This window comes from Lissotriton vulgaris, chromosome 11, assembly GCF_964263255.1.
Source record: "Lissotriton vulgaris chromosome 11, aLisVul1.2, whole genome shotgun sequence".
Taxonomy (NCBI): domain Eukaryota; kingdom Metazoa; phylum Chordata; class Amphibia; order Caudata; family Salamandridae; genus Lissotriton; species Lissotriton vulgaris.
In genome coordinates, this window is record NC_141699.1 from 943,518,307 (window position 1) to 943,537,387 (window position 19,081).

Below are 19,081 nucleotides of genomic sequence, written 5' to 3' on the forward strand. Positions count from 1 at the left end.
CTCTAATGGCGCTGAACTCGTCAGACTGGTCAAACTTCTATCATCAGGCCAATCCCCCTCCAGAGTCTCGGTCTCCAGAGCATTAGACAGATCTGACATAGAATATAAATTGCAGGCAGAGTCAATGGAATCCGCGTCATCACCTAAATCAGTTAATTCATTTGATCCGGCTATTACACCTTCCTTTGTAGCTATGATTGAGCCCCCAGTGCCTACAGAAGATTGATCTGGTTTGCGTAATTTTGACAAAGCAGCATTTGGTTTTGAACTAGTAAACTGGTTGATTGTAGTTCCCCCTGACATGGCGGTTGTACTTGTGCTTGTACTGGGATCTGCTGTGATAGAATTTATATTGGGTAATACTGGTTCGGCAGATACGGCATGAGTCTCTAGTTCTTTTGCCGGGATCATAGCCATAAGCATTTCAGCCTCAGACCGTGAAGGGGGTACAATTTAATCTATTTGCTTAGCAATTTCTAGACCAGCTGCAACAGTAGAACACACGCTAGTGCTCTGCGGGGTATCTATATTTGTCTCAACCAAAGGCTGGTTCCTATCTTTGAGTTGGGTCCTTTTTTTAAAGATTCCCGGGATCTTAGCAATTCTTCCAGCTTCATCCAATTTTCCGGTGGTGGACACAGAAGGGGACGTTGGCCCTTGTAGATTCGTTGTAAGCTGGCTATCAGTTCCATTAACGCTATCAGCAGCGCTATCAACAGCGCCAGCGTTAGCACCAGGACCCCTGCCAAGCGTCTCCATAATAGCAGGCGCCCCTCCTGAGGCGGTAGCCGCCGCCCGCGTCTTCTGACCTTTCACCGAACTATTCGCGTTCTATGGCGCCATCAGTGCAAAATGTATTTGACCTCCAGGCTAGGCCGGGGTTTTGAGATAGCCCGTTGGTGCCGCTGTCGTCGTGCCTGTACGATGAGAGCCGGGGAGAAGCCGCCGCTAACTGCCACCCACAGCTGAGAAGCACTTGGGAGCAAGGTGTAAAGGACGCCAGCCACAACGATGCAACCAGCGCTGTAACCATACCCAGTCAAACAGCATAACCAAACATCGTTGTACATGGAAAGAGAATGTAAGTAATCCTGCAGTTTCACAAATCAAGCCGCCAGGCAAGGCCGGTGCGGTGATCGGCGAGAGGCATTTAGAGCCGCTCACTCGGACACGCAAGCATCCGCCATCTTCCCTCCGAGCCTCCCACAAATCAAGCCGTCAGGTAAGGCCGGTGCGGTGATCGGCGAGATGCATTCAGAGCCACTCACTTGGACACGCAAGCCTCCACCATCTTGCCTCAGAGCCTCCCTTATGTACTATGCCTGTTAGAAGAATTTCAAAGGACATCTAGGCCCAAGTAGTGAATTGGTTTGATAGAAGAATCCATCAAATGTATCAAATCGACGAGAAAGGGATATGGTCATAAAGATTCCCACCTGCCGCTTCCCACATGGTTCTAACCAATTTGTGGTCTTTATGCAGTGAACATATCTAGAAAGATGGATTTCATGAACCAGCAGAGTATTGGCACCACACAGATGTCAAAAAATGTGCAACTAGTATATTACCTTGCTGCGATGCAGCGAGAGCAAGGTAAATAGTTTTATTTATTTATTTACTTACTTTACTCGTGGCCGCCGTATGTCTGACTCCACTACCCCCCACTCTGCCCTTCCCCTGCCCCACCTCACAACACCACAGCACTCCCATTGCGAGCCGCCACTGGCAGAAAACATAAAACATGAGAATAAAATGAGAATATTTTGGAAATGTTCAATTACATGCCTTTATGAATCGACACGAAACATCCAACATTATTTTAGTAAGAGTATGAAATTCTGCAGTTCTACTTTCCGTACTCATGAATGCTTTATGGATCTTCCCCATTGCTGCTAATGATACATGGTACATGGTTAGCCTCACATAAATAGACCAGCTTCAGCTCTCAATTGTTGAGTCCTTTAGTTTCCGTTTCGCCTAGACAATTAGTTTTGAACCATTGTTCCAAAAAGTGTCATTTCTTTGAACAATACCTAAACACTAATGGGTGCTATAATCTTGAAATTTCCTCAGGGGATACATGCCACCCAATACTTCTCAACTGCAGATATTAATTGCTCACATTTTCTTTGACACTACAATGAGCTCTCTAAATTATGAATAGTCCACCAGACAACCGCTTGCGTTTTTATCTTAGTTGTTCCTTCTTTGTTTTTAACTTGTGACTCTCCACTGCAGAATTTAACCACCAGGACAACAGATCCTTGCTCTCAATGTTGCCTTTTCTTTTCATGGTTAGGGTATGCTAAACAACCATGCTCACGTATGTGCATTTCATTTCAACTTGCAAGTGTACTGCATCAGATTCTGTGTTCACACTTTGTGGTGTATGCTTATTTACATTTTTATAAATGTGTGTATGGGCAATGGGCCTTGATCACACCATTATGAAGGGTGTGAAACATCTCCTGTTCCTTTATCTATTTCTAATAGGTCCAAAGAGTCTCCAGACTATCTGGTTTAGTATATTTCTGCCTGTCTGGGTGTTGCAATTGTCACATATGTGTATGCATGTGCTTTGCCCTAGAAATCAGATTAGTTACATCCTTCCAAAAGGCTGTATTTTTATTACAGCTTCCAGTGACTGGTCCTTAAAAATGCCAATGGCTTGGATGGGCCATCTGGCAGAAACATGTTGACCACTTTATAAATCAGGATTTTAGGAATTATTAATTCTCATACATTCTCTTTTTTTAACCATACCATAGTTAGTTATTATCAGAATAAAAGTACTTCCATACTATCCCCAGGAAATGTTAAACAATCACTTCTTCCCTTTCTATAAGGATCTTCCTACACTGTACCCATGGGTTTGTTTTGATAACAGCATAGATCTCCAAAATGTGCTTCTTGTACGGACCCTGTTGGATATTGCATACCCCGCCAACTGTGGAGTATAGCCTGATGATGAAGCATGCCACATAAGTTGGTGAGGGTCTTTGTATCCTGACGAGAAGACCCTTAAGTCTGGAATGGAATAATTGTCCTCTGTGCATACTGTACAGAACATCCCACTTTTTGTTTTAATTCACAAGATGTCAATTAACAAGGAGCACACTTGGGAATCAAGTTAACAAATGATGCAATATGATCCTATGTTGAATTTATACTTACTTTTCCAGGTGATGTTGGAAGATACAAGTTGCATGGCTATTCAAGTATACTTGCAAGATGATCTCATAATGAGTGCTGCCACACAGACTATAGCTAGAACTCTCAAATAAATATTGAATAAATTATGCCTCTGGGCATTTCAGTTTGGAAATTGTTTGTGACATGCAATTTTTTTTAACATTTATTGTTATAATGTAATCTGATATAATATCCTAATTTCATTAATTGTCATCCGCAGTGAATCAACCGTATTTTTTGAAAGAAGCGAAAACAGAATTGGAGGCTCATATAAGAAGGCTGTTTACAGGGAGTACACAGATGAAACCTTCACAAATCGCAAGGAAAGGACCCCTGAAGAAGAGCACCTTGGAATCTTGGGTAAGTTACTAAATATCATGATATTTTCCGGGAGAAATCGGATTCGGTGAATACACTTCAGCAGAGAGTGAGTCCCCAATGCAGCATACAATCCATTTGCGCTTTTAAACCTTAGTCAGCGCACTTCTATGACCCGCTAGTGCGTAAACAAAGTAGTGAATGTGTGAGCAGGTGGGTGAATTCATTATGTGAGTATTTCAAATCATTGCTTTTAATTAGCCTGGAGTAAAGATGTGATAGCATGTTATACCATTCAGAACGTTGGCCATTCAATAAATTCGCTTTTGGTTTTAATGTCAATATCTGCCAGTATCAGAAGGGACATGTGGGTATACTTTATAATGAAAGGTGTCATAAATGCTTCTGTGGATAACTTTAACATGAAGTCTGCATTTGCATAAAAAAACTTATGGGGGCCCGCCTGCTAAGTGAATGTGGTGCACCCCCCATGCTCCGGACCCAGGCAAGAGCTCTCAGGCCAAGGGCCTGTCACCCTTGTCCAATGCTGGAGGGGGCCCCCTAGAGATCAAGGCCCCCCTCCACCACCACGTGGACTGGGGGAGCTATTGTTCTGCTACTGGAAGTTTGGTAAGAAATAATCGAGATGCTGCTGCTGGCTTAGTGGCAGCCACGGCTGTGAAACTGAAGGAGTTGTGAACCTCAAGTCGGGGGTCCAAATCAAAATAATTGTCTCCCTAACTACAAATTGCTTCTTGGTTCATAAACCAGAGAGTGGCCCTGCAAACGTTCTGTCCCCTGGCCACGCCAAAGCTTCTGACAAGTCTAGGGGACTGTTTGTCTGCATGTATGTATGTAAGTATAATACGTGGTGGACTATGTTTTTGAATATTCTACCCAATTTGTATATGCATAATGGCGATGGATGCTTTGTTGTTACTAGGGCCATTCATAGAAGCGGAAGTGGGAGATATCCTCATTGTGACTTTCAAAAACAAGGCAAGCCATCCTTTCAGCATCCAGGCTCATGGTGTGAGCTACAGCAAGAACAGCGAAGGTGCACTATACAACACCGAGGTCAAGGCAGAAGGTGAGCACAGTGTCATTCAATGTAACGCGGTATAGATACACATTTAAGGCCTCTATAATGGTCATTTTACAAAACAAACAACAGCAAAGGTGCACCACAAAAAATGAACCAGTGGGTATAAACGATGTTTAAGCAACCATAAGAAGAAAATTCCTCAGAGATATTTAGAGTTCTTCTTTCAATCTTTATTTTTCAATCGGTATAAAAGCACAAACAGCCGACGCGTTTCGTCCCAACATGGGACTTCTTCAGGGCTTATGAATTGGTTGGACGTCGCATGTGTAAGTAAACTTGTGAAGCAGCGTGGTCCTGGGGTAACCTTCCGGGCTTGTGTGATCCTGTTCTCTATTGGATTGCTCCGAGGCTGAGTATTTAATTTGGTTTCTAGGTATAAGCTTTTCTTGGTTAGCAGATGAAGCAGTATCTAAGGAATATGTGGGTGGTGTGGAAGATCATGTCACCTCGCTCATACAGGGAACTCAGTTCGTTTGCTGAGGTCGCCACGGGTGTTCTTCCGGGACGAGGGCTGTGGATGGGTGCCGGCCGGTATATTAAAAACGGCCTACTGGGACACAGTGCCCACTCCCTCTCCCAATGGACGAATAGGACCTCCAGTCTCACACCAGCTCTCTCTCAGACTCAGCAAACGAACTGAGTTCCCTGTATGAGCGAGGTGACATGATCTTCCACACCACCCACATATTCCTTAGATACTGCTTCATCTGCTAACCAAGAAAAGCTTATACCTAGAAACCAAATTAAATACTCAGCCTCGGAGCAATCCAATAGAGAACAGGATCACACAAGCCCGGAAGGTTACCCCAGGACCACGCTGCTTCACAAGTTTACTTACACATGCGACGTCCAACCAATTCATAAGCCCTGAAGAAGTCCCATGTTGGGACGAAACGCGTCGGCTGTTTGTGCTTTTATACCGATTGAAAAATAAAGATTGAAAGAAGAACTCTAAATATCTCTGAGGAATTTTCTTCTTATGGTTGCTTAAACATCGTTTATACCCACTGGTTCATTTTTTGTGGTGCACCTTTGCTGTTGTTTGTTTTGCATTATAATTCCCTAGGGAATAGGCACGGTGTTGATGGGTGCCATTCAGTGTGCACACAACCCCTTTAATTAAACTTAAGGGCAAGGATAGCTCATGGGGGTAAAGTAGTCAGGTGCTTATCTCAGGTAGGGTCCATCATTTATTCAATGGTCATTTTACAGTTCTTACAATTGCTGTAGGTGGGTTTCTCTGGATGGCCATCCCATGGTACACTGATAAATCATGGATGCCTACCTGTGCAATACGTGATTAGATATTAACAAATGTCACACTGCATCTTATGAGAAATAATATGGCATATACATGTGAAATTTCTTTATGTCTGCCAATAATGGTAAACCTGTTTGAGTCCCAATATCATTTCACTTATAGTTTGGGTTTAACTGCATCCATCAAGTTCCAAAGTTAATCCAGTAAAATGTCCCTTACTATTCAACGTCTGTTAGAAATGGGATTTCTGGTTGGCTAGGGCATGCGCCTAAGACAGGCAGAAACCACCACTTTAGTCAGGGCAAGGGAGTTACACGTTGAAGATAACCCCTGCCCACCCCCTTGGTAGCTTGGCAGAGCAGTCAACCTTATCCCAAAGGCAATATGTAAAGTGTTTGCGTAACACACTCACACAGCAGTGACACAGTAGGCACACCACAAAGGAAACTCCACACAAGGTTATATAAAAATAGCCTTTGTATTATCCATAAAACACATTCGAACATAATCACATATATACCCTGTGCCACCGGGCACTTGTCATGAATTTACAGGGGTTACATAAATCATCAGGCCAATCAGGCCACTTTCATAATCAGCACATAAATCACAGTTAGTGAGGACAACCATCAACTACTGGTCAGAGTGCACTTAGTACAAAGCATCAGTCACAAACCTAATAACGGCTAACTCTGGGCATAGTACTACGCTACGCTTGCAGAGCGTGCGTAGTTTGCTGTACTATGCACTACACTAATTGCACGTAGCACAGTGCAAAAACGCGTAGCATAGCGGGCATTTTTTGCTTGCTCACGGTCCTCAACGTCAAGTTGGCGATCGCGAGTGAGTAACATCAACATCCCGGCGAGACCCCTTTGGTATCGCTTTGTTCGCCCTAAGTTGGTAGGGTATGCCCAGCCGTGGGTCCCTTGCTCACTTTGCCACTGGATTCAAGATAGCCTGGCTGATGATGGTTATGAACCCAGGATGCTTGTTTCCGGTTCAGGGAAGACATGGCTTGGCAGTTCGGGCTGGACTGTTCCCATGAGGCACAGGGTCAGACTGATTTGCATAGGACCATGTCTGAACTGGGGTGGTGGAGTGAGCTAAAGAACGATGGTGGATTAAACCCAGATCAGTTGACTGGGGGTGAGTGTTTGATTTGCTCAAACGCTCCATCCATCATCCCCTTTGGTATCGCTGTGTAAATGGGCCATCCTCCTGGGTAGGTATATGGTAACACCCATGTCACAAACATGGGACGCCCCCTTTATGCAAAGTAGCTCAAAGTTAGAGATATATAATACAATGTGAACAATTTAGTTTGAATTACCCAGATTTCGATTTTGACATTAAATATTTTTTTATTGCCTTCCCCTGTACTATTGACTATTAGGTTTCACTATGAGGCATAGTCTATTGGTTATATACCTCAAAGCAATAGTTCAGGCCTTGCTTTAATTGAAGTGCACTGCCTGTTAAATAAATATTAACTAAATAAACATGAAAAAATAAGACTTTATTGTGTCTTATAATAATTTTCATTATTAGTGCGTCTTATAAAGGGGTTTCCTACCATAAGGGGTTTCCCGGTACTCGATCCAGGTAACGTGAAAACAAAAGAGTCCTGTTCTAAAACAGACAGGTCTTCTAATCCCAGCGAAACTCAGGAAGGGATGAACAGCTTCATTGTGTTTCTTGAGGGTTGTTCCATAACTTTGGGCCATGATTTGACAATTACCCTCTCCCCATGCATGCTGGTGGATTCTGGGCATGCTACAGAGGGACTGTCTGGATAACTAGAGCAGCCATTCGGGTTGGTTAGGTACCACCAGCTCTTGGCTGTATCTTGGGACCATGCCAAATCATACCTTGCGCATATAGCACAAGACTTTGAATTGTATTTGTTTCTCTATGGACAACCAGTGGAGCTTCCAGAGCAGATTTAAATCAGACGCATATTTGGTAGTCTTGTTGCAGCACTTTGTACTATTTGAATGCGCCAAATGACTGCTTTCTCAGCTGCCAAGTATATAAAGTTCCCATCGCTTATTCCCGACAAGTTCAGTGCTTGAATTACAGTTTTTTTGACCTGCAGGAGGTATTATATCAATGATCTTTTTAACCCATCTCAGTACAGTGAAGCAGTTGGCTACCACTTTGGCCACCTCTGGCATCATGGTTAGTCTCTCATCCAGCCAAAAGCCAAGTTTTTTAAATTTTAGATGACAAATCTGGCAGATTACCCAAGACCTTTAGCCTCTCGACATTAAACTTGAGCGCATTTGTATTCAGTCAAATCGAAATCATACTAAAGCATAAATTCCAGACATCCGGTACAAAGTCCCCGTGCAGATGACAACGCAAAGATAATCGTTAGGAATTAAGCACCTTGACATGCAAGATTGCTGGGCTGTGGTCTTTTTCCCAGGTCCCTAGACCAAACAGCTGTTTATTTTTAGACGCTCCCTTAGCTGAGAAAAGAGGCACGGCAGAACGTAGCCTTTGCTTGGCTTACTGTTCCGGTACCACGCCCCCTCTTCACTTCCTGGTTCCTGGCTCGAGGTCTCCGTGGCGTCCTTTGGATTTCTTCGTGGCTCCTTGGACCCCTTCCCGCTTTGGTGCCTTCATTCCCTGACCCTGCAGCTGCTGGCTGGACGTATACCTTGTGAGCGTGTCTTTGCCGAGCTACGGCATTTCTTGATTTCTGACGCGAGAATATTATCGCGACTCCCCTTACTTTGCTCACGCATTTTGCGGGCGTTATTTCGCTCGGTTCCTTTCTTTTCTTACTCTGTATGTATGGTATGTACCGGGTGAGTCATTTGTTGTTTAATACCTCCTTTGAGCGAGAGCGCTCCGCCCTTGCCTCCTTTTAGGGCCAGGTGTCTCTCCTCGTGTGTGTGTGTGTGCTGCTCTGCTGTTTCTGCCCACAAACAGCCGGCCGGTGCTCCTCACATCCCTTCATTTTGTTTACGTTTTTGTCTGGTGTGAATGTCCCTCGAGAGTTCTACTCCCCATATCCCAATACTGAGTATCCTGCTTACCTTTATTGAACTCTTCGATACAGTCTGCCTAATCTACAGTTGGGGTAAGCACACCTGAATAATCACGCATGTCAATGTTTCCTGTATGCAGGTTAGTGAAGTAAGGATATATTGTATGTATTGCCTATTTTGTCTTCTAGCCTGGACATTCACCTAAGACTCCTGCTGTACCCTGCATACCCCCTCGTATCGTATGAGGACAGTGGTGGACACTCCTAGGGTAAATTCCCTCATACTTTTAGGGGACAGTAGACAGGAGTGTGTATCTATTCGCATTTTTGCTTCTGTGTCTTGGAGGTGTAGGGATTCTTTTTCGCTCCCGTGGAAAAGTGGTTACTAGCCTGACAGAAAGCCAAGCCCACGAATTTCACTTCCCCTGAGCGAAGATGGATCCTGACCCTTCGTCAATTCCTGTAGACCTCCAGGCTCATTCAATGGAAGAAATGACTGCAGCCTTAGTAGCCCTTCAGTCAGAAGTGGGTAGATTGGGGGTCGAGAATAAAAGACTCTTAGCTGAAGTGCATCAGTTAAGAACAGGAGAGAGAGCACAGGCACAATACCCAAAACCAGAAAAAACTATATACAACCGGCTAGGTTCACCTTACCTCCCCCTGAAACAGACCAAGGGGCTAGCGGCGAGTCACACATCTCCCCTGTTCAAGTCACTGTGAATACCCCTAATCCTGTTCCACTAGCCATTCCTGAACGGTTTACAGGGGATAGCACCAAATACAACGTTTTCATGAACCAATGCCAACTCCATTTTTTGTGTAAGACTGCATCTTTTCCTGATGACTCAGCCAAGGTAGCCTTTATAATTTCCTATCTTGCAGGGAATGCAGCAGAATGGGCGGTTCCCTTAGTCCAGAACAATGATCCAGCGCTATATGATTTAGATCTCTTTAAGGAAAAAATGAGAAGTCTCTTTGCCAAACATTCCTATATGCAAGCAAGCGATACTGAACTGCTCAATCTAAAGCAAGGCTCTAAAGATCTCTTGTCTTACATTATCAACTTCAATCGTTTGGTGGCGGAAACACATTGGCCAGATGACAAGCGAACTTCTTTGTTTTATCGTGGGTTGGGGGATGACTTAAAAGACTTACTCTCACAAATAGTGAACCCCCTGAAGATTGCGCCTCTTTTATTGATCTTGTAGTCAAATTGGATCATCTATTGCATGAAAGGAAAGGGGAAAGAACACGAAACATTGTACCTAGGTTTCTTTTACCTAAAGTTGAGAAACCAGTACAAAAAGATGTCCCTGAACCCATGCAAATCGGGGGCATACATGGTCCTTTATCCACAGAGGAAAAAGAGAAGCGACGAAAATTAAACTTATGCTTGTACTGTGGAAAGGGTTTGCCACTATGCTAAAGACTGTCCAGTTCGTCCTAAAACACCCAGACTATCGGCTAGCAGTCTTTCCAGTTCGGAAAACTAGCAAGCTTGAGGAATAGAGAGGTCACTTCCTCAAGCTACATCCCTCATCAGATCTTCATCAACAAAACACATGTAGTCAAACATTTCACACTACCCATTACACTCACGTACAGTTGTAACAAGCAATTCACTATGTCTGTCCTTCTTGATTCAGGAGCAACAGGAAACTTCTTTGATATCAAACTTGCTACACAGTTGGGACTGTCTTTTGTTGCAAAACCCCAGCCTGAATCCATCTGGGCAGTAGATGGGTCCGAGTTGTCTTCAGGGATGATAAGTTATCAAACCCCGCCTGTAGTTATTGTTTTTAATAATGGGCATTCAGAAAGTCTTGTTTTTGATCTCATAGACGCTCCTAATTTTGGTATGATTTTGGGAGTGCCCTGGTTACAAGTACACAATCCCGTTATAGACTGGGTCAAAAGAACAGTTACCTTGATGTCCCCGTATTGTAAAGCCCATTGTTACTTAGAAGCTCGAGAACCTGAACTCCCCTTATACTGCGCAGTCCAAACAGGACAAGACCTGAAAGTGCCTGAACAATATGCAGACTTTGAAGAGGTGTTCAGTGAACAAGAAGCAACCAAATTACCTCCTCACAGGAGTTACGATTGTAGAATTGACTTGATTCCAGGTGCAGATTTTCCCAGTAGTCGGATTTATGCTTTAACTCCTGCAGAAAACGACTATCTAAAAAACTATTTGGATGAGATGCTAGCGAAAGGCTTTATCCGACATTCTACTTCCCCCGTGTCTTCTCCTTTGTTTTTTATTGATAAAAGGGAAGGCGGTCTCAGGGCATGCCTTGATTACAGAGCCTTGAATAAAATTACAATAAAAAACAAGTACCCTCTGCCTCTGATTCCAGTCCTTCTGGAACAGATAAAAGGAGCAAAAATCTTCACTAAGATTGATCTCAGAGGTGCTTACCATTTAATATGCGTCAAACATGGCGATGAATGGAAGACCGCATTCCGCACCAACTTTGGGCTCTATGAGTATTGTGTGATGCCATTCGGTCTGTGCAACGCACCGGCTGCGTTCCAGTACTTTATCAATGACATCCTGCGTGAATATATCGACATCTTTGTTATCGTCTCTATTGACGATATCCTTATATTTTCGCAGAATGAGAAAGACCACGTGGAACACGTACGAAAGATTCTTACCAAACTAAAGGAAAATCAGTTGTTCGCCAAATTGGACAAAAGTATGTTTCACACTACTGAAGTGGATTTTTTGGGCTTTACTATCAAACCTAATGGCCTGCAGATGGATCCCAAGAAAATTGAGGCCTTGGTGAACTGGAAAAGCCCTACTTCGGTGAAGGAAATACAATCATTCCTAGGATTCGCCAATTTTTATCGGCGGTTTATTAATCATTTCTCTGATACTATAGCACCAATAACTAGACTCCTGAAAAAAGGAGTACCTTTTCACTGGTCGAGTGAAGCAGAAAGAGCCTTTTGTGACTTAAAGACCCAGTTCACTTCCGCTCCGATCCTTCATCATGCCGACAATACTCAACCTTTTTTTGTGGAGGCGGATGCCTCTCAATACGCGGTGGGAGGCATACTTTCACAGAGAGACCCTGAGACAGGACACATGCATCCTATAGCATATTTTTCTAAAACCCTATTGCCAGGGGAGAGAAATTACACTATAGGTGAAAGAGAATTGTTAGCTATCAAATTATCCTTCCAAGAGTGGAGGCATCATTTACTAGGATCCCCACATGTTGTCACTATTTATTCGGACCACAAGAATCTACAGTTTTTCAAATCAGCTAGAGCCCTCACGTCCAGGCAAATGCGGTGGTTATTATTCTTTAGCGAATATGACTTTGTAATCACCTATCGCCCAGGGGTACAGCAAGGAAAAGCTGATGCCTTGTCCAGGCTGGGTCATGACACATATTTGGAACAAGAACAACCCCGTCCTATAATACCTGAAAACAAAATACTGGGAGTGGGGGAAAAAGATCATAACCTTCTGGAACAAATCAAACATCTTCTCTTAGATTCGTCACAGGAAGAATGGTTGAAGGATCCTCTACACACCATTAGAGAAGGATTGTTCTATCATGATGACAAATTGTTTGTCCCTGCTTCAGAGTTGAGATTGACAATCATAGAATGGTGTCATAGTAGCACCTTGGCTGGTCATCCAGGCATTAGGAAAACTTATGACTTATGCAACAGGTGGTTTTGGTGGGAGTCTATGTTCAAGGAGGTAGAAGCATATGTCCAAGCTTGTGCCACTTGCGCTCGCCAAAAGGCGTCGCATTGTGCTCCCACAGGACAAACATAGCCATTCCTCCTCATCCTTGGCACACGATTAGCATGGATTTCATGACGGATTTGCCCTCTTGTCAAGGTTTTACCACGATCTATGTGATTGTTGATTTACTGTCCAAAATGGGTCATTTCTTCCCTCTGAAGAAAGTACCTTCCTCCAAAGAACTAGCATCTGTCTTCCTTAGAGACATTGTCAAATTACATGGTTTACCCACGGTCATAATCTCAGACAGAGGTCCACAGTTTGTCTCTAAGTTCTGTAGGGGATTGTGTTCTATGCTGGGGATAGATCACAGATTATCCACTGCTTATCACCCCCAAACTGATGGACAAACAGAAAGGACCAATCAAACCATAGAACAATTTTTACGTTGTTTATTGACTTCACTTCCATCCACCTGGGTCCAAGCCTTACCCTTGGCTGAATTCGCCTACAATAATTCTAACCATTCAGCTACACCTATCTCCCCTTTTTTCTTTGTGCAAGCACAACACCCTAGGATGATCCCTATTACGATCCCTCCCAAAGACTCCTCAGTGCCTTCCCTAGATGAACACCATGCCCAAAACAAGCAAGTATGGGAAACAGCAAAGACAGAGTTAGGTAAGGCCAAGGAAGCAATGAAAAGACAAGCGGATAAACACCGAAGACCCGAACCCATGTATACAATAGGCGAAAAAGTGTGGTTGTCCACCCGAAATCTAAGGATGGAAGGATCGAAAAAACTCCAACCCAGGTTTATAGGTCCCTTCCCCATTGAGAAAGTCATATCCCCTGTCACCCTGAAGTTGCAACTACCCTCTTGCATGAAAATACATCCTGTTTTCCACAGCTCCTTGTTAAAAGAATATATCCCGTCTATTGTCCCTGAAATCCCTCCTCCACCGATACAGATTGACGGAGAAGCTGAATACGAAGTGGGAAACATTCTAGATTCCCGGAAAACAAGAGGCAAACTCCAGTACCTCATAGATTGGGTAGGATACCCCCCAGAGGATAGGTCATGGGAACCTGCAGAAAACATACATGCAACAAGATTGATTCGGCAATTCCACAGACTTCATCCTGCTAAGCCTGGTCCTCTGAATAGACCTTTGAGGAGGGGTACTGTTAGGAATTAAGCACCTTGACATGCGAGATTGCTGGGCTGTGGTCTTTTTCCCAGGTCCCTAGACTAAACAGCTGTTTATTTTTAGACGCTCTCTTAGCTGAGAAAAGAGGCACGGCAGAACGTAGCCTTTGCTTGGCTTACTGTTCCGGTACCACGCCCCCTCTTCACTTCATGGTTCCTGGCTCGAGGTCTCTGTGGCGTCCTTTGGATTTCTTCGTGGCTCCTTGGACCCCTTCCCGCTTTGGTGCCTTCATTCCCTGACCCTGCAGCTGCTGGCTGGACGTATACCTTGTGAGCGTGTCTTTGCAGAGCGACGGCATTTCTTGATTTTTGACGTGAGAATATTATCGCGACTCCCCTTACTTTGCTCACGCATTTTGCGGGCGTTATTTCGCTCGGTTCCTTTCTTTTCTTACTCTGTATGTATGGTATGTACCGGGTGAGTAATTTGCTGTTTAATACCTCCTTTGAGCAAGAGCGCTCCGCCCTTGCCTCCTTTTAGGGCCGAGTGTCTCTCCCCGTGTGTGTGTGTGCTGCTCCGCTGTTTCTGCCCACAAACAGCCGGCCGGTGCTCCTCACATCCCTTCATTTTGTTTACGTTTTTGTCTGGTGTGAATGTCCCTCGAGAGTTCTACTCCCCATATCCCAATACTGAGTATCCTGCTTACCTTTATTGAACTTTTCGATACAGTCCGCCTAATCTACAGTTGGGGTAAGCACACCTGAATAATCACGCATGTCAATGTTTCCTGTATGCAGGTTAGTGAAGTAGGGATATATTGTATGTATTGCCTATTTTGTCTTCTAGCCTGGACATCCACCTACGACTCCTGCTGTACCCTGCATACCCCCTCATATGAGGAGAGTGGTGGACACTCCTAGGGTAAATTCCCTCATACTTTTAGGGGACAGTAGACAGGAGTGTGTATCTATTCGCATTCTTGCTTCTGTGCCTTGAAGGTGTAGGGATTCTTCTTCGCTCCCGTGGAAAAGTGGTTACTAGCCTGACAATAATCTATGTGTTGTCTGCACACAGGATCAAGGTAAGCCCACAGCTTTCCACTACCTCCGCAAGAGGGCGTACATAGATATTAAAAAGTGTGCGACTTAAGGCCAAGTGCGGAGGAACGCCACAGGCATGGGCATGAGATTCTGATCTAGCACTCCCACAGATGACCTGAAATGATCAATTTTCAAGAAACTAGGTCAACCAAGATAGTGCTGTGCCCTGAAAACCTAATAATATGAGCCTTTTCAGGAGAGTGGAATGGCAGACAGTGTCAAAAACCGCACTTAGATCTAATCAAATCAGTGCGGCTCTACCACCCTTATCCGGGAGCCGTCTAAGATGTTCCCTAGGAGGACAGATTGCATGCTGTGCCCTGTCCTGAAGCCTGACTGAGACGGATGCAGATCGTTGTGCTCCTCCACAAAAATTGGAAGCTGCAAGTTAACATGTTTCTCCAGGATCTTACAGAGAATAGGCAGCATTGAAATTGGTCTGAAACTAGACAAACTAGTGGGGTCAAGTTTGGGCTTTTTTAGCAGTGGTAAGACCATTGCATGTTTCCAAGCTGCTGGAATGTGCCCTTCTCTGGGTTAGGAATTCAAAAATCCAACCACTTGTAGGAGTAAATCGGGGTCAAGAGAACTAAGTTATTGTAGCGGGAGTGGGTTCAGTGTAGAATCAGATTTAATCAACCATTAGTATGGATAAAAATGACGAGAGATCCAGCAGGGGCAGCAGTTCAATTGTCTGATCATCCAGGGACATGTTAGGCGGGTTATCCACCCTCCCTGAGCTGCTTTCCTCAGTATAAATACAAATGATAGTTCTGTACGACTGTGTGTCTGCCTTAGGAGCATATGTGAATGTGAATGAATGCCGGCTGCCTTTTTTTATCAAAGAATTTGGCCAATTCTTCTCACTTGTTCTGGACAGTAAAGGAGTGGAAGATATTTTTGTTCAGTCCCAAAGTTCCTTGACTACATTAAACAGCGTCTTATGTTAATTTTGGGCATTAGCAATTTGATCAGAATAAATGCCCCTTAGCGACCTTGCAGAGCCAGTGGTAATGCTCTGCTTTTAGACCCACATTGTATGATTTCCCGCAGTCTCTTTCTAAGACCTTGCATAATGTTTTCTCTAATCGTAAAGTTTCACTGAACCATGGAGCCGGCGGATGGATTCTCTGTGAGGACCTCGCTGTTACAGACAGAGTTACCTCCACAGAATTCATTATCCACTGATCCACATAGGTTTGTCTAAGGCAACTTTGTGTTCTAGGTCAGGAATGGTGCAGCGTAGTTGTGCATTGAAGGCAGAGATGGCTAGTCTAACCCAGTTTTGAGATGTTTTAATTTTTTTTATTTGCATTTACGAAGACATACAATGTCAAACAGAAATTAACATACAGATCGTTGCATAACAACATCCATCATCCAGATGCGACTATACAGTGTTATCCATAAAGATAATTCACAGTAGTGCAGCTGATTTATACAGTTAGTCAACGTTGTACGTTTTCAGGTATTCTATTAAATATTTCCAGTAATCTCTAGGTCTCGAACCCGCAGGTAACTCTTCCTCATAAGTTTGCAGGGGGTCTTTACAATAACCCAAATCTTGAATCCAGTGCTTGACCCTCGGAGCCTTTCTACTACCCCAGCCCAGTGATATTCTATGTTTGGCTAGGAGTAATGCAATTGCACAAAATGTGCGCTTAACAGCGCGTACATCTGGCACCAGGCCTAACAGACATGTGCAAACATTACATTCAATATTTGTGTCTACCATATTACCCAATATTTGTGTTACCTTCACCCAATAATCCGCCACTACCGTGCAAGACCATGCAAGGTGTATAAAATCTGCGTTTTCAGCGTTTCAGTGTTGACACCTGGAGTCTATAAGTAGGCCATACCTGCAGAGCCATGCAGGCATACAGTAGGTCTGATGAAGATATTTAAAATCCAGTATACGTACGTTCCCATTGGGTGTTAGTAAGCCTGTCAATGCTCCAGTTATAGCCCATTCTTTTTCCGTTAAAGGGGTATCTAGACATTCATTCCATTTCTCCATTGCTTTTTGCGTAGTGTCAGCTATATCTTCCTGCAATTTAACCCAGTTTTGAGATTTGCTCCTTTCTGTTACAAAAATAGTGTCCTGGTTTCTGACAGGAAGGAACAGTCAGATGATCTGACCAGAGTTAAGGCAGTGGAGGGTCTGTGGTGGAATCCTTTATATTAGAAAAGATAGGGTCAAGGAGGTATCCTGCTTCATAGGTTGCTGCTAAATTAGTCAAGTGTAAACTTAGCACAGGCATGTCCTCAGTGAAAGCTGCCACCACATTGCTCAAGGGGGCTTCAAGGCGAATGTTTAGGTCACCTCTATGTATACAGTTTGCACATTTCAGAATGTAGGGGGCCTGTAAGCCTGCCACTAGTATGCAGCATATCCCAGCATATCCAGGTGAGCGATAAATTAGGGCCCCCGATATTCTAAATTCTTGCGTAAGACCTAATGAAAACAACAGGCCTTTGGGGTCGGTGATGGGAAGCTCCTGTATTTTGCCATGATAGATATTCTTAAAAATGATGAAACTCCCACCACCTACCCAATCCAGCCGATCCCTTTTAGTAATAGTTTAGTTGGATGGAAGTGCAGTCATAATATTCCATAGGGATGCCTCATGAAACCAAGTTTCAGTTCCAAACACCACATACGGGTCATGATCCCATAAAAAGTAAAAAGGGATCTGCAGTGAATATTGAAGAATCCGGGGATACTCCTTGGTGTCCTGCCTACAATACTGGGATGGTTGTGGGAGCCAGTAGCGTTTCCTTCGGAAGTCATGTGACAATTATCTCAACCTTTGTAGTAAAGTTACAGTGATGGCAACTGAATGGGCATGCCAGAGGGTCCATGGAGGCCAAACACACTTTTGGGCAAACCAGCCTAATTGATGATAGTTGTTTCTTGCTGGCTGGCAGGATGCAGGGTTCCTGGCCCCATCCGGATGCCGAGGGGCGCAGACGGGCTTGTCTTAGGCACGCCTGCTGCACACAACTGGTGCACATCCTCGCCACAGCTGCTGCTTGTTGGGCTGATCGACAGAACATTGCACGGCTAACTCAAGCAGGCGTGTGGCACTTGAACATACGCTCCGTTCTTCAATAAAAGTTGTATAAAGGAATTAAAAAAGCCCCCGTCCCCCACTCAGCACACCAGTATAATCACAGTCCCACAATGATTGAAAAACAATAACTGGCTCAGTAGCATAGCGGTGCCTCCAGCGACACCATAGCTGCATCTCTGAATAGATTAGGATGGTTTCATCGTTGCAATATTGCTTATTGATTTGTTATTAAAATGAAGCAAATTAAAGAATTTACTTAATATTGATGGAGGGATGGACACTCATCTTGCAGTCTCTGCGACTACCACCAAGAGTCTTGGTTACATCTGGTATGTTGCTGTCCCTACCTCATCAACGATCAACTTCGCATCTTAATCCCACTCTGCTGAAGCAATGGCCCTGGACGCTGCAAGGATGTATCCAAACTGTGCTTTGCTAACAACACTGCACAAACTCTTGCAAGACTAGGAAAATTCACCAACAACATTCAATCCGTGCTACATACAGCTGACCTGAGTGAGCAGAAAAAGGAAAGGAACTGCAACACTCCTGGAGAAGAACACCCAAGCCCCGATTAATTAACCCCAAGAATGGAAACGAGAACTACAGTGGAGTCAAGATACCAAGTCAGTTGAGAGCCTTACCCGGATGCACACACCACAGCCCAGTAAGCAGAAAATGAACTGTAACTGACACACCCTAGGTGAAGAAACAACGAATAAACACAAAAGGTATCAAAGGGTCTACAGAAAATGCCTGGAGTGAAAGAAACACCTAATACAGACACTACATCTATCCTAATCTCCTAGATGGGTTCCCTAACCTTTTACACCTGGGCAGCAATATCTATAGGCTGCCTATGACTTTTTAACATTAGAGGAGTGAGTCACACCAGAATAAAACTTTTTCACTACTCCCTCACCCAATTTTAAACTCACCTTTTTCTCACATTTGATTTATCTGCACTGCAACATTAGTCATCCTATCCTCAAACTCAGATTGGTAGGATTCCATTGACATCTAGCCGATTAGATGAGGGCTATCTCCATCTTATCCTCATTCTTTAGAGGCAGGTGTCCCACCTTTGGGTCAAAAAAAAATCCCAAATGATGAAGGGCGGATCCGTGTGGTGACTGATGGGTATCTTTTGACCGCCCCCCCTCCTTT

General features: G+C 44.1%; 1 protein-coding gene across 1 annotated transcript in view; it reads left to right on the forward strand.

Annotated features, from left to right (window-relative positions):
• The window catches only part of LOC147683722 (ceruloplasmin-like), a 451,969-nt gene that overhangs the window by 255,676 nt on the left and 177,212 nt on the right, over nt 1–19,081 (forward strand). Inside the window, exons 7-8 of the mRNA XM_086944095.1 lie at nt 3,413–3,552; nt 4,454–4,600. Of these exons, the coding sequence (XP_086800221.1) occupies nt 3,413–3,552; nt 4,454–4,600 (287 nt within the window). The remainder of the gene's footprint in view (nt 1–3,412; nt 3,553–4,453; nt 4,601–19,081) is intronic.